This window comes from Borostomias antarcticus (assembly GCF_949987555.1).
Source record: "Borostomias antarcticus genome assembly, chromosome: 10".
NCBI lineage: Eukaryota > Metazoa > Chordata > Actinopteri > Stomiiformes > Stomiidae > Borostomias > Borostomias antarcticus.
The window spans coordinates 26,493,579-26,508,754 of record NC_140243.1 but is presented as its reverse complement, the minus strand read 5'-3'; the positions used below and the strand labels follow the sequence as shown (position 1 = coordinate 26,508,754).

General features: G+C 40.5%; 2 protein-coding genes across 2 annotated transcripts in view; one reads left to right on the top strand and one right to left on the bottom strand.

The window, feature by feature from the left end:
- Positions 1–5,875, top strand: part of tmem145 (transmembrane protein 145) — a gene marked incomplete at both ends in the record, with an annotated part of 32,575 nt that extends 26,700 nt beyond the window's left edge. The window contains 4 exons of the mRNA XM_084444844.1: positions 921–1,093; positions 1,872–1,992; positions 5,113–5,301; positions 5,642–5,875. Coding sequence (XP_084300970.1) covers positions 921–1,093; positions 1,872–1,992; positions 5,113–5,301; positions 5,642–5,875 — 717 coding nt within the window. The remainder of the gene's footprint in view (positions 1–920; positions 1,094–1,871; positions 1,993–5,112; positions 5,302–5,641) is intronic.
- A 5,163-nt stretch (positions 5,876–11,038) lies between these two features.
- On the bottom strand, positions 11,039–15,077 carry mrpl17 (mitochondrial ribosomal protein L17). Its single transcript, XM_084444852.1, has 3 exons — positions 14,733–15,077; positions 11,568–11,636; positions 11,039–11,457 (listed from the first exon to the last, which is right to left on the bottom strand). The coding sequence occupies exons 1-3, from the start codon at positions 14,904–14,906 to the stop codon at positions 11,200–11,202; spliced, it is 501 nt and encodes a 166-aa protein (XP_084300978.1). The 5' UTR covers positions 14,907–15,077; the 3' UTR covers positions 11,039–11,199.
- Positions 15,078–15,176: the final 99 nt, after the last annotated feature.

Sequence of the window (15,176 nt, the reverse complement as noted above, 5' to 3'; positions counted from 1 at the left end):
ACACACACACAGAACAGAACAAAGTATCACTCTGACCTTTCCATTGGTCATCCCAACTGTGTCAGGAAAACCACCAGCAGATAAGAGTCAGTAAATGGGCCATGTTCTTTTATCTGATGAGCTGGTGAACTGACAGTCAGAGGCGTCATGCCTATAGAACTTGAGGGGGCACGCGTTTTTTACATTTCTGTTATTGTTTGTTTACCATTACATTTTACAATGCGGAGCTATGATTATTTTCTCTACTGAGCTGAAGGTATTATTAATTATGTCATAGACCACCTCGAAAAGCCACCATAACCTCTTTCAAAAAGCCAAACACCCTCTTTCCCGGTGGATTTGGTTTCTTCCAAATTAACACTGGCCTCGTCTCAGATAAACATGTTTTCATGGTCTGCTTGCATACATTTAGATTAAGGTTGTCCTTAACTGATGAACAGGTCCTCCAAATATTAGGCTATTCAGTATATCAGATTCAATATACTTCATACTTCAGTATACAGTATATCATTCGGACCAATGCCAAGTGAATAAAATAGATTTGTTTTCCCTTACTTTTATTTTGAAAGTCCTTGAAAGAACGCTACCGGTAAGTTTAATTTCACACCGCTTGAGTGGAAACTGGTAGTGTGCTGTGTCCTGATTTTAAACGGCAAAAATGCACAAAAAAACACAAACATTTTGCACGCGCTTCGCTATCTCGTGCCCCCTCGGTTTTTTGGGTTGCATGACGCCCCTGCTGACACTAATGTGGTATATGATCGTCACTGATTAGATACAGCACGGTTGTCCTTGCTTAATTCATTTCTATGATGATGATGATAATAATAACCTTCCAGCACTTTGGTTCAGGAACGTTGTAATGTTGAGATGTTAAGTGCTGTTCTTACAGTGTGTGTATGTGTGTGTGTGTGTGTCAGTTCTTTGACCCAGGGGAGGTTCTGTATGCGTATGACAGCCCAGCGGGTTACGGGCTGATGGGCCTGCAGCTGTTGGCCTACGTGTGGTTCTGCTACGCCGTCCTCATCTCCCTCAAACACTACCCTGAGAAACAGCCTTTCTACATCCCCTTCTTCACTGCATACACTCTCTGGTGAGACCTCCTCCTCTACCTCCACACTCCTCCACTCATCTACCCTCCACACTCCTCTACACATCTACCCTCCACACTCCTCTACACATCTACCCTCCACACATCTACCCTCCACACTCCTCTACACATCTACCCTCCACACTCCTCTACACATCTACCCTCCACACATCTACCCTCCACACTCCTCTACACATCTACCCTCCACACTCCTCTACACATCTACCCTCCACACTCCTCTACACATCTACCCTCCACACTCCTCTACACATCTACCCTCCACACTCCTCTACACATCTACCCTCCACACATCTACCCTCCACACTCCTCTACACATCTACCCTCCACACTCCTCCACACACACGCTCGCACATCACCTGTGGACCGAATTCATCTTTTTAAACGTATAGGCATAGGAATTTATATATAATGCATTCCCTTTTCTCCCAATTTGATCAAACCCGACATATTGTCCAGTTGTCCCCTTGTTGCTGTCGAGGGTTCCGTGGTTGATCTGAAAGATTGATAGCTACGCCACCGCGGACCCCCTGCGTTTATCAAGCCTCAAAATAGTAGTGCTCTACTCGCACAACTTCATTCAAAAGACACAACTGATCCCCGATCAGCTCTCTTGAGATACTTGAGTAACACCGGATCTTGACTGGACTTGAGTCGCGGATTCGCACGCGTAGCTTTATCTTTCTTTCACTGCCCTCTCTTGCTCATTATTTTTTCTCTTCTTCCCCCCCCCCCTCTCTCTCTCTCTCTCTCTCTCTCTCAGGTTTTTTGCAGTGCCAGTGATGGCTCTGATAGCTAACTTTGGTATCCCTAAGTGGGCGCGAGAGAAGATTGTCAATGGCATCCAGCTTGGCATCCACCTCTATGCCCACATCGTATTCCTGGTTGGTGAACCTTGTCCCCATGTTTGCACTGCACATCTCGCACACACACTGTTAATGAGTCACACCCTCATCGTCCCCACACACACACACACACACACACACACACACACACACACTGTTAATGAGTCAGACCCTCGTCGTCGTCCTTGTCAGTAACTCTCACCTTCCGCACACCCGAGCTCACTGGCACGACCACACACACACACACACACACACACACACACACACACACACACACACACACACACACACAAACTCACTTGCACACAGACACACATGCAACCACACACACACACACACACACACACTACATTACATATTACATTACAGTCATTTAGCTGACACTTTTATCTAAAGCGTCTTACAATGATTGCATTTAACGTAGGAAAAGCCAATTTACTACTACTTTCCAGAAGTGTATCTCCTTTCTAAAACAAGTGATTAAGAGCACAATCTAGTGCTGCAGGCAAAGTGCAAGAAAGCAATCTAAAAATACAATAGGTACTTAAGATGGAGGATTGTGGTAGTACTTCTTGAAGAGATGAGTTTTGAGCCTGCGGCGAAAGATGGGCAGTGACTCTGCTGTCCTGACATCAGTGGGCAGTTAATTCCACCACTGCGGGGCCAGGACAGAGAAGAGCCGTGACCGTGTCGATCGACCGCAGGGGCCTCGGAGTGACGGGGCAACCACTCGGCCCGAGGTAGCAGAGCGTAGCAGTTGGGAGGGGGTGTAGGATTTGACCATGGCCTGTAGATAGCAGGGAGCTGTTCCTTTCATTGCCCTGTAGGCGAGAGTCCCAGAGTTGTAAACTGGATGCGAGCCGCTACAGTGGAGCCGGTTGGTTATTACAGTGTTTCCTATGGGACATGGGACCTTAATTCGGAAAAGACCAATAAACCTGACCTCATACAATCGCCCAACCCAATCTAGTCCTAATAATAGAAGGTGATATTAGACGGTACATACATCCAATACACAATGCTTAAAAACATATAGCTCTCACAGGTTGTGTAGGCCTACACAAAATATCAACATCAAAACCAGCTCTCACAGGTTGTGTAGGCCTACACAAAATATCAACATCAAAACCAGCTCCCACAGGTTGTGTAGGCCTACACAAAATATCAACATCAAAACCTGACATAGGATCTCTTTACAGAGCAGCAACGCAGAGACAAAAAACGCTGGTTCCTACTTCCGTCACCCGCCTGCTGACGCCACCACACACACAGGTTCAATACAACACCCGTTAATATGACCCTGCAGGCCGCTCTGGAAAGCCCCTGTCTGACTCCGGCGAACCCCTTGCGATTAGCTGATTCCTTGCAGCTGTGTCATGCTCTGCCGTTTGCACATGAAACAAGAGAGAACCAGCAATCAGTCTCTCAGAAATTAGTCCATTAATTAATCAATCAACGAATCACAAGACACCCCAATGGTAAACCCTGTTACACTAATACAATTCAGTAATAATATTTCAGCCACACAAAAATCTTGCTACTGTGTGACGTTTGTCCTAGGCCAGGAGCGTTTCAAATTACCTAAACACAAAACATCATTTTACAGCCCGGAGTGTGATTAATGGATTCATGCTCTTTCATTACATTTTTGTAGACGACAGAAAGGCCCAGATGAACCTCACAATGTCAACGATAAAACCATTAGCCTTTATTCTTCTACAGAGTAAAGTTGAAATTATAGGCCTATTGTTGTCTTAATCCTGTTTAATCTCATCTTGTTTCTTTTGTTGCTTTTTATTTAAGATCAAGGCGTTTAGGCTACATGTGCATTTTGCAATTTAGGATAGAATGCGAATGCGGAGCACATTTGCCATTGATGTTTATTGTGTTATTTTTATTTGGATTACCTAGGCCTACTATAGGCCCACAATAAAGATGATGATAAAATGTACAATATGATACGTATCACAATACATTGCGATACCATACAATACATATTGCAATACTCGCATAATTTACTGAAATTCTTAAAATACAGCTGTAAAAACAACTCCATCCCCCGCACCCTGGTAGTGATCCTGAGGGCGGAGGGAATGGAAGGACATTTTTATTTTTATTTTATCATTTAAAACATGAATAATGTATCTATGACTGAATTATATCCTTCATTTTCTATATCTATATCTATTCCCTGTCTTGTTTTGTATATTTTCCGTGTGGGAGAAATTATTATTATTTAAAAAATAAATACTGTATCATTAATGTACCACAGAAAATCGATAGAGTATCGTGGAAAAAAATATTGCGATGTATTGCTGTATTGATTGCTTGTCAGGAACAAATCTACACATAATGGCCACTTAGACTGTAGCAGTGTATGTATGTATTAGACTGTAGCAGGGTATGTATGTATTAGACTGTAGCAGGGTATGTATGTATTAGACTGTAGCAGTGTATGTATGTATTAGACTGTAGCAGGGTATGTATGTATTAGACTGTAGCAGTGTATGTATGTATTAGACTGTAGCAGGGTATGTATGTATTAGACTGTAGCAGTGTATGTATGTATTAGACTGTAGCAGGGTATGTATGTATTAGGGTATGTATGTACAGTATTAGACTGTAGCAGTGTATGTATGTATTAGACTGTAGGAGTGCATGTATGTATTAGACTGTAGCAGTGTATGTATGTACAGTATTAGACTGTAGCAGTGTATGTATGTATTACACCGTGTCCTAACTGCTTGCGACGCGAGAAACAGAACGCGACATCGCATGCTTGCTGTCCTAACTGAAACCGTTAAATGTCCTGTTCTGTTACGTCATTTGTCTATAGTCCCAACTGAAGACAGATGCCTGTCAACACGAGCGACAGGAGGAAAATAGGAACAGGGCGAGCGTCAAAAGGGCAGTTAAAACGTCGCGCCGCTTCGCGCTGCGTCGCTCGCGTCCAGTTAGGACATAACAATAGAAAACAAAGCAATGGAACGCATTTTTAGTTTTAATTTTTAGTGTAGTTAGGACACGGTGTTAGACTGTAGCAGTGTATGTATGTATACCGTTGGATTACACTTGGAATAGTGAAAGAGCCACACTGAGCCTACCTATCTCTGCACATGCTGTATGTTAAACCATCTCCCCTCCCTCTCTACCCGATAGGCTATCACTCGGCCCTCTGCAGCCAATAAGAACTTCCCGTACCACGTGAGGACGTCCCAGATCGGCATCCTGCTGTCCAGTCCGAAGGGGGGCGTGGCCGGAGAGAGCTTCCCCCACCACGCCTATGGCAACAGCTCCTTCCTGGGAGACTCCCAGCCCAACTTCACTGAGCTCTTCTCCATCCAGTCTGTGAGTGGGAGGCCAGCGGCCCTGCTGGGGCCCAACACTAGGGGACCGTTCCTGCGCTGGTGTCAAAGGGGGATAGGCGTTTTTGTACACACACTCATTAGCATACACACAGAGAGGTACTATAACCAGGGATGGGTTTGGTAACTAGACACCTGAAGGTACAGTAGGGTCCATGTACCCTGTAACCCAAATCCACCCTTCCTGCAATGCCTAGTATGAGAAGAGGTTTCCAGATATTGACAGGAGGCTGACCTTTAAAACCATTTAAGCTTGTACCCTGAACCCCCTTCTCTCTCTCTCTCTCTCTCTCTCTCTCTCTCTCTCTCTCTCTCTCTCCCAGGGCCCGGTGAAGACGGTAGATGAGACGGTGGCCCAGAAGGGACAGGAGGTGCAGAGGAACAGCGAGCAGAAGATTATCACCACCACGGCCGACCTGATGTCCGCATTCCCCCCGGCCCCACCCCCTATCCACCCCCGCCTCTCCGGCCACTCCCCCCCTCCCCCGCCGCGACTCCCCTCCTTCACCGAATACTTCAGCATGCAGGGCGGGCTCGGGGTCGGGTCGAAGGCTTGAGACAGCTGGCGGGGGGGGGGGGGGGGGAGGTAGGGATGAACGACGTAGAGGTAGAAGAAAGAAAGAAAAGAGATGGAGTAGAAGCGTTAACGAGGGAGGAGAGATGTTCATTGATCAGGTGGTAAGCTAGGAGAAGGGATCAATGAACGAGGAAGAGGAGTCATCGTCCAACGCACGCATGTGGAATAGAAGCCCCAAATGCCCCATTTTCACCTGTGAATGGAGAGAATGGGAGAAAGAGCGAAACCGAGAAGAGGAAATAGCTAAAGTTGGAGTGCTCAGCTTGTAAAAGCATGAAGAAGCAATACATATTTGATGCTGGCCAGCGAGAGACACAGGGAGAGAGGACAAAATGGATGTAGCCTTAGCAATAGAGAGATAGGACTGCACAACGGGGACTGGAGAAAACTCTTATGAACACTTTCTTTGAAGAATTTATAAGGCATCGATGGAAGAGCCGAGGGAGAAGTGTACTGTAAATAGCTGAAGCAAAAGAGAGGTACTTGTACTTTAACTAGTTGCAGAGTTTATATTGCAGAAGGGTTGTTTTTTTCACATTGTTGAATTCCAAGTGGTGCTGTGCCATTACATTGTACCAGAGTAAAGTATTCACACCTAAATGCGAAACATCAATTCTTTTTTTAATGTTATATGACATATTTTGATAACGCATAGATATTTACTCTAAAATAGAATAGGTTGGGTTAATGTATATACTCTTCTATACCTTGATTGCACCAGGTTAGACAGGAGTGATATGCTGATGTTTAAGTGTACAATGTCAAGTGTACTGTGGAAACCTCTAAGGTACTTGTAAAACAAGCATGTCTGTACTATTCCCTGTCTCACACCTGATATACTGTGCTCCATGTTACCATACGATGTGTGTGCTTGTATTAAGAAGATTCTGTATGTACAGGCCATACAATTTAGGTTAGGATATAGTTTAAATTTGTGAAAAGTCTTTGAAGAAGCTAACATCTGTTTGCTTTAACGAAGCTAACATTTGTTGATATTCAAACCTTACGTTATCCTCTTCACACCGGCCATTACCACGGTAACCCACTTGAGTTCAGTATTCACTGGAGTCGTAAATATGCTTGCTCTGTTTTCTGTGAAAAGTCTATTGTATGTAGACCTTTGTGAATGTACTAATGCTATAGAGCACAAGGACTGGGATGATCTCCAAGTTATTTTAAAATGTGCGTCTTAATTACGATGTTTTGTTTTTTTACTTTGAAATCCAGCCTCCGTTCCATCCTTGACACATGAGTGAAGAGAGAAAGGTTTTCCCCGGACAGACAGAGGCTATGAATTTATCACCCCCGTAGCAAAGCAACGTGAACCCTATGTCTTTATCCCCTTTAGCTGTTCATCAATGTACAGAGAAAACTGCAAAGATTTACAAAAACTCTTGTTGAAATGTAAAAGTTGATACTGCATTCTGTATGTACTGTCCTGCATGGAGCACTTTAATGATCCGCTTTTCAGTCCGTCTGTCTGTCCATGTCACTTTACCCAGTAGAGCGCGTCTGTCTGTCTGTCCATGTCACTTTACCCAGTAGAGCGCGTCTGTCTGTCTGTCCATCTCACTTTACCCAGTAGAACGCGTCTGTCTGTCTGTCCATGTCACTTTACCATGTCACTTTACCCAGTAGAGCGCGTCTGTCTGTCTGTCCATGTCACTTTACCCATTAGAGCTGTCTGTCTGTCCATGTCACTTTACCCAGTAGAGCGCGTCTGTCTGTCTGTCCATGTCATTTTACCCAGTAGAGCGCGTCTGTCTGTCTGTCTGTCTGTCCATGTCACTTTACCCAGTAGAGCGTGTCTGTCTGTCCATGTCACTTTAACCAGTAGAGCGCGTCTGTCTGTCTGTCCATGTCACTTTACCCAGTAGAGCGCATCTGGACTAAATTATACCCGTTTACCCACAAATAATGCATCAAAATATTTTCCAGCTATGGTCTTATTCTCCAATGGCCTACTGAGACACTGAAGAATGGAACATCTTTATAATAATTGATATGGGCTTACCCTTTTTTTGTGTGCGCAATAATTCCTGTAATAACCCAATACAGTAACGCAAGGGAGTCATTCATAAAAGTCAATACTGTGGATTTACCACCTGTTTTTACATAACTAAATCAAAATGGAGTGCAGCCAACACATTGTCAATGGATGTCATAATTATACCCGGAGTATGAAGCATGCATTAAACTAGTCTCAATTTGTTTAATTCAATCAAAACAGAGAATGGCGGTAAATTTACTGTTAATTACAACTTTTATCAATAACCTCCTGTTACGGTACGTATTTTCTGGAGTACATTAAGATGGTTAGATGGGTACGTGTTGTGTACATATAAGAACATAGAATTAAAGGTTTTATTAGTCTGTAAAACAGAATACTTGAATTAGAGTACTAATTGTGATACAGTATATGTTTTGGTGTTATAATGGCTCTGTATATTTAGGCATTCATATTTGACATTATTGCTACAGCAAATATATGTATCTGTTTTGGCATCATTGCCATAGTTGCTCATGGTTGGTTGCCATTACTTGACTGTACAGACTAATATACCAGGTGAATGACTGTCATTCACTTACTGATTCAACTCAATCACACATACTGCATGACTGTGTACATGAATGACACACAGGTTAAGCTTACATCAACTACACCCTTTGACTGATGTGCGTACGTGCACACACACACACACACACACACACACACACACACACGCACCCCACAGTGGAAGGAGATGTGAGGGGACAGTATGCATGTCATGATAACAGCACAGCTTCCAGGCTACTCTTGAGAGATCTGGTTAAGAGCACATCACTGAAACACTTCAAAATAAATGCATCTTAATGGTGTCAAATGAGGATATTCTCAATAAGCTGTACATACACTTTTTGCCAAAAATAAAATGGTTGGTTTTATTAAAGCCCTGCTCGTTTCTGCATCATTCTTACCCTGAGGAAATTTATGTAGCAGAAAGTGTTTATGTACTGTATTTTTATTGTAGTAGAGCAAAAGCATTACTCCAACATGGACACTCCAATACCAGTAAATGTCTCCCATGTAATACAACCCTAAAGAGAAACCTGGAGAGCAGGTCCAATTCAAGGTGCTCATTACAGGTTCATCATTGCATCATGAACGCGTCTCTTTCTGCTCTGCAGTTCCCTTCACAGAAGCTTGGCGTAGTAAACCACGGTAGTGTTGGTGTGTGACTAGCCGAATCTTCAGCTCTTCAATAACAAGTCTTGGACACTTACATCCATGTACAGTTAGGTCCATGTATATTTGGACATTGACAGTTTTTATCATTTGGGCTCTTTACACCACCTCAATAGATTTGAAATGAAAGAATCAATAGTTTAGATGCTTTAAGTGCAGACTTTCATTGCTTTCATTTCATTTCACTTTCATTTCAACGCTTTAATTGCGGTATTTAAATCCAGATCAGGTGAACGGTGTAGGAATTACATTTTTATATATGTGGTATACCCCTTTTTAAGGGACCAAAATTAATTGGACAAACTAACATAATCGTAAATCAAACTGTCATTTTCAATATTTGGTTGCAAATCCTGTGCAATGACAGCCTGAAGTCTGGAACCCATAGACATCACCAGACGCCAGGTTTCATCCCTGGTGAGGCTCTGCCAGGCCTCTACTGCAACTGTCTTCACTTCCTGCTTGTTCTTAGGGCGGTTTCACTTCAGTTTTATTATCACCTTTATTTAAACTCAAAGATCAACTGAGGTATGAGCCTCATTTACAGTGATGTCATTTTGTCTTCAGCAAGTGAAATGCATGGTCAATGGGATTCAGGTCAGGTGATTGACTAGGCCATTGCAGAACATTCCACTTCTTTGCCTTAAGAAACTCTCTGGTTGCTTTCGCAGTGTGCTTCGGGTCACTGTCCACCTGCACTGTGAAGCGCCGTCCAATGAGTTCCAAAGGCATTTGGCTGAATATGAGCAGATGTTGCCCGAAACACTTCAGAATTCATTCTGCTGCTTTTGTCAGCATCCACATAAATAATAATAAAACACATAAACAATAAATAAAAGGGAACCAGTTCCATTGGCAGCCATACATGCCCACGCCATAACACTACCACCATCATGCTTCACTGATGAGGTGGTGCTTTGGATCATGAGCAGTTCCTTCCCTTCTCCATACTCTTCTCTTCCCATCATTCTGGTACAAGTTGATCTTTGTCTCATCTGTCCATAGGATGTTGTTCCAGAACTGTACAGGCTTTTTATATGTGATTTGGCAAATTCTAATCTGGTCTTCCTGTTTTTGTGGCTCACCAATGGTTTACATCTTGTGGTGAACCCTCTGTATTTACTCTGCAGAAGTCTTCTCTTGATTGGTGACTTTGACACCGATACTCCTTCCTCCTCCTGGGGAGTGTTCTTCCTCCTCCTGGGGAGTGTTCTTGATCTGGCCAGCTGCTATGAAAGGGTCTTTCTTCACCAGGGAAAAACATATTCTGTCATCCACCACAGTTGTTTTCTGTGGTCTTCCGGGTGTTTTGGTGTTGCTGAGCTCACCAGTGTGTTTTCTTTTTAAGAATGTACCAAACGGTTGATTTGGCCACACCTAATGTTTTTGCTGTCTCTCTGATAGGTTTGTTTAGATTTTTTTCAGCCTAATGATGGCTTGCTTCACAGATAGTGACGGCTCTTTGGATTTCATATTGAGAGTTGAAAGCAACAGATTCCAAATGCAAGTACCACACTTGAAATGTCTAGACCCTTTTATCTGCTCCTTGTAAATGAAATTACGAGGTCATAACACACACTTGGCCATGGAACAGCTGAGCAGCAAATTGTCCAATTACTTTTGGCCCCTTAAAAAAGAGGGGACCACGTGTAAAATTGTAATTCCTACACCGTTCACCTGATTTGGATGTAAATACCCACAAATTAAAGCTGAAAGTCTGCACTTAAAGCACATCTTGTTTTTCTCATTTCAAATCCATTGTAGTTGTGTACAGCCCTAAAATGATCGATGTCCAAATATTTATGGACCCAACTGTAGTTCTAGCTTCCTCTAGGTGCATGTCTATTTTGATATGGGCAGCTTGCCAATATTCCCAAAACAGAACACAGCTGGCCACTCTGAGACAGTTACATTTATTTTGACATCTTTTACAAACAAATATATATAAATAATCTTCAAAACCGTGTTTCCAAACACAATCTTCCCCAAAAAAATAGGACCCACAAAGAAATGAAACCACTGTCCAAAACAGTCTTAAAGCCAGAGTTATCTTCAACAGGGATCCATCCATATGCCAGTTATTGGGCCTTGGCTGCTACCTGCTGAGCCTTCTCCTCTCGGTAGCCTTTCAGCAGCTGGTTGATGAGGGTGAATTCGTTGTCCTTTTTGGCAGGATAAAGTGGTGGGAAAGGGTTCCCTTTGTACTCCAGAACAGCCATCTTAGCCCGGTCCAGGTTCTCCCGGTTGGGGATACGAGCCATTCGTGTGTAGCCTTTCTGCTGTGTCTCAAACCTAGGAGCTAGGACCTTAAAGAGCTTTGGAACAAGGTCTTTTTCCTGGAGACAGACAGAGACAGGGAGAGCTATTAACATTCACCTAACTTATGCAGTTTCACTAACATTAGTGTCATCTGAAAGCCTTGCAAAATGATCATGTTCACATTTACCGTGAGCCAGAAGCTGGCCATTTTCATGGCTTTTGCGTCGGTGTCTGCCTTCTTCGCATAGTCGATCAACTGGGGAGGGAACAATCCCCATACATGCATTAGTCAATACACAGGCAGTGGTAGCTAGTTTTGGCAGGCTGACAACATGTAGCTAACAAGACAGCATATTGTACAGTTCGTCACATTATGGTGCGTTCGTTTATAACTGGGAGGTGGCAAATTGCGACTTGGAATGATTAAATAAAACACCGCATGAACTCGCACTTCCTCGTCGCAAATTCGGATGTTTCTCAGCCCCCAGTTGCTCGAATGCACTAGATATAACTAGGTAACTGTGATATAATGGTATATAGATATAACTAGGTAACTGTGATATAATGGTATATAGATATAACTAGGTAACTGTGATATAATGGTATATAGATATAACTAGGTAACTGTGATATAATGGTATATAGATATAACTAGGTAACTGTGATATAATGGTATATAGATATAACTAGGTAACTGTGATATAATGGTATATAGATATAACTAGGTAACTGTGATATAATGGTATATAGATATAACTAGGTAACTGTGATATAATGGTATATAGATATAACTAGGTAACTGATATAATGGTATATAGATATAACTAGGTAACTGTGATATAATGGTATATAGATATAACTAGGTAACTGTGATATAATGGTATATATATATAACTAGGTGACTGTGATATAATGGTATATATATATAACTAGGTAACTGATATAATGGTATATAGATATAACTAGGTAACTGTGATAAAATGGTATATAGATATAACTAGGTAACTGTGATATAATGGTATATAGATGTAACTAGGTAACTGTGATATAATGGTATATAGATATAACTAGGTAACTGTGATATAATGGTATATAGATATAACTAGGTAACTGTGATATAATGGTATATAGATATAACTAGGTAACTGTGATATAATGGTATATAGATATAACTAGGTAACTGTGATATAATGGTATATAGATATAACTAGGTAACTGATATAATGGTATATAGATATAACTAGGTAACTGATATAATGGTATATAGATATAACTAGGTAACTGTGATATAATGGTATATAGATATAACTAGGTAACTGATATAATGGTATATAAATATAACTAGGTAACTGTGATATAATGGTATATAGATATAACTAGGTAACTGTGATATAATGGTATATAGATATAACTAGGTAACTGTGATATAATGGTATATAGATATAACTAGGTAACTGTGATATAATGGTATATAAATATAACTAGGTAACTGTGATATAATGGTATATAGATATAACTAGGTAACTGTGATATAATGGTATATAGATATAACTAGGTAACTGTGATATAATGGTATATAGATATAACTAGGTAACTGTGATATAATGGTATATAGATATAACTAGGTAACTGTGATATAATGGTATATAGATATAACTAGGTAACTGTGATATAATGGTATATAGATATAACTAGGTAACTGTGATATAATGGTATATAGATATAACTAGGTAACTGATATAATGGTATATAGATATAACTAGGTAACTGATATAATGGTATATAGATATAACTAGGTGACTGTGATATAATGGTATATAGATATAACTAGGTAACTGATATAATGGTATATATATATAACTAGGTAACTGTGATATAATGGTATATAGATATAACTAGGTAACTGTGATATAATGGTATATAGATGTAACTAGGTAACTGTGATATAATGGTATATAGATATAACTAGGTAACTGTGATATAATGGTATATAGATATAACTAGGTAACTGTGATATAATGGTATATAGATATAACTAGGTAACTGTGATATAATGGTATATAGATATAACTAGGTAACTGTGATATAATGGTATATAGATATAACTAGGTAACTGTGATATAATGGTATATAGATATAACTAGGTAACTGATATAATGGTATATAGATATAACTAGGTAACTGATATAATGGTATATAGATATAACTAGGTAACTGTGATATAATGGTATATAGATATAACTAGGTAACTGATATAATGGTATATAGATATAACTAGGTAACTGTGATATAATGGTATATAGATATAACTAGGTAACTGATATAATGGTATATAGATATAACTAGGTAACTGTGATATAATGGTATATAGATATAACTAGGTAACTGTGATATAATGGTATATAGATATAACTAGGTAACTGTGATATAATGGTATATAGATATAACTAGGTAACTGTGATATAATGGTATATAGATATAACTAGGTAACTGTGATATAATGGTATATAGATATAACTAGGTAACTGTGATATAATGGTATATAGATATAACTAGGTAACTGTGATATAATGGTATATAGATATAACTAGGTAACTGTGATATAATGGTATATAGATATAACTAGGTAACTGTGATATAATGGTATATAGATATAACTAGGTAACTGTGATATACTGGTATATAGATATAACAAGGTAACTGTGATATACTGGTATATAGATATAACTAGGTAACTGTGATATAATGGTATATAGAAATAACTAGGTAACTGTGATATAATGGTATATAGATATAACTAGGTAACTGTGATATAATGGTATATAGATATTGATATAATGGTATATAGATATAACTAGGTAACTGTGATATAATGGTATATAGATATAACTAGGTAACTGTGATATAATGGTATATAGATATAACTAGGTAACTGTGATATAATGGTATATAGATATAACTAGGTAACTGTGATATAATGATATATAGATATAACTAGGTAACTGTGATATAATGGTATATAGATATAACTAGGTAACTGTGATATAATGGTATATAGATATAACTAGGTAACTGTGATATAATGGTATATAGATATAACTAGGTAACTGTGATATAATGGTATATAGATATAACTAGGTAACTGTGATATAATGGTATATAGATATAACTAGGTAACTGTGATATAATGGTATATAGATATAACTAGGTAACTGATATAATGGTATATAGCTCGAATGCACACAGGTCGGAGGTAGGTATTTTGCCACTTGCGACTTGCCACCTCCGACCACAAACGAACGCACCATTAGACCCGGTTGTAGTGGCCATGCTAACGGCGTCATGTCCTCACCCTCTCCGCATAGAACCGAACCTCGTCTGCGCGGGCCCGCGTGGTCTCGATCCTCTCGTGGCGCACGAGCCCAGTCAGAATGTTCCTGAGCATGTGGATCCGGGACTCGAGACCCAGACCCATCTTACGGGCCACTCGGCCATGAGATATCAACATCTGGAGAGTAAGGCGCATCTTGCAGAATGGATTTGCCTACAAATGCGGGCCAGGACAAAACGACACAAATCCTGTCACTTTCTTTAAATGTTCAGTGGTTATTATAGTAAACGCTACAGCTAAATTGTCAATAACCCTGTTCCCCGAGGTAGCGGAAACATATAGCTAACTAATCATGTGTCGTTTAGTTCAGACGATTGACATTGAATGTGCAGCAAGAATATTAGTCCGTCTGGGCATCGGAGTTCGGTCGATTGTTCCGCCTCCATTTGGGGGATATACCCACCC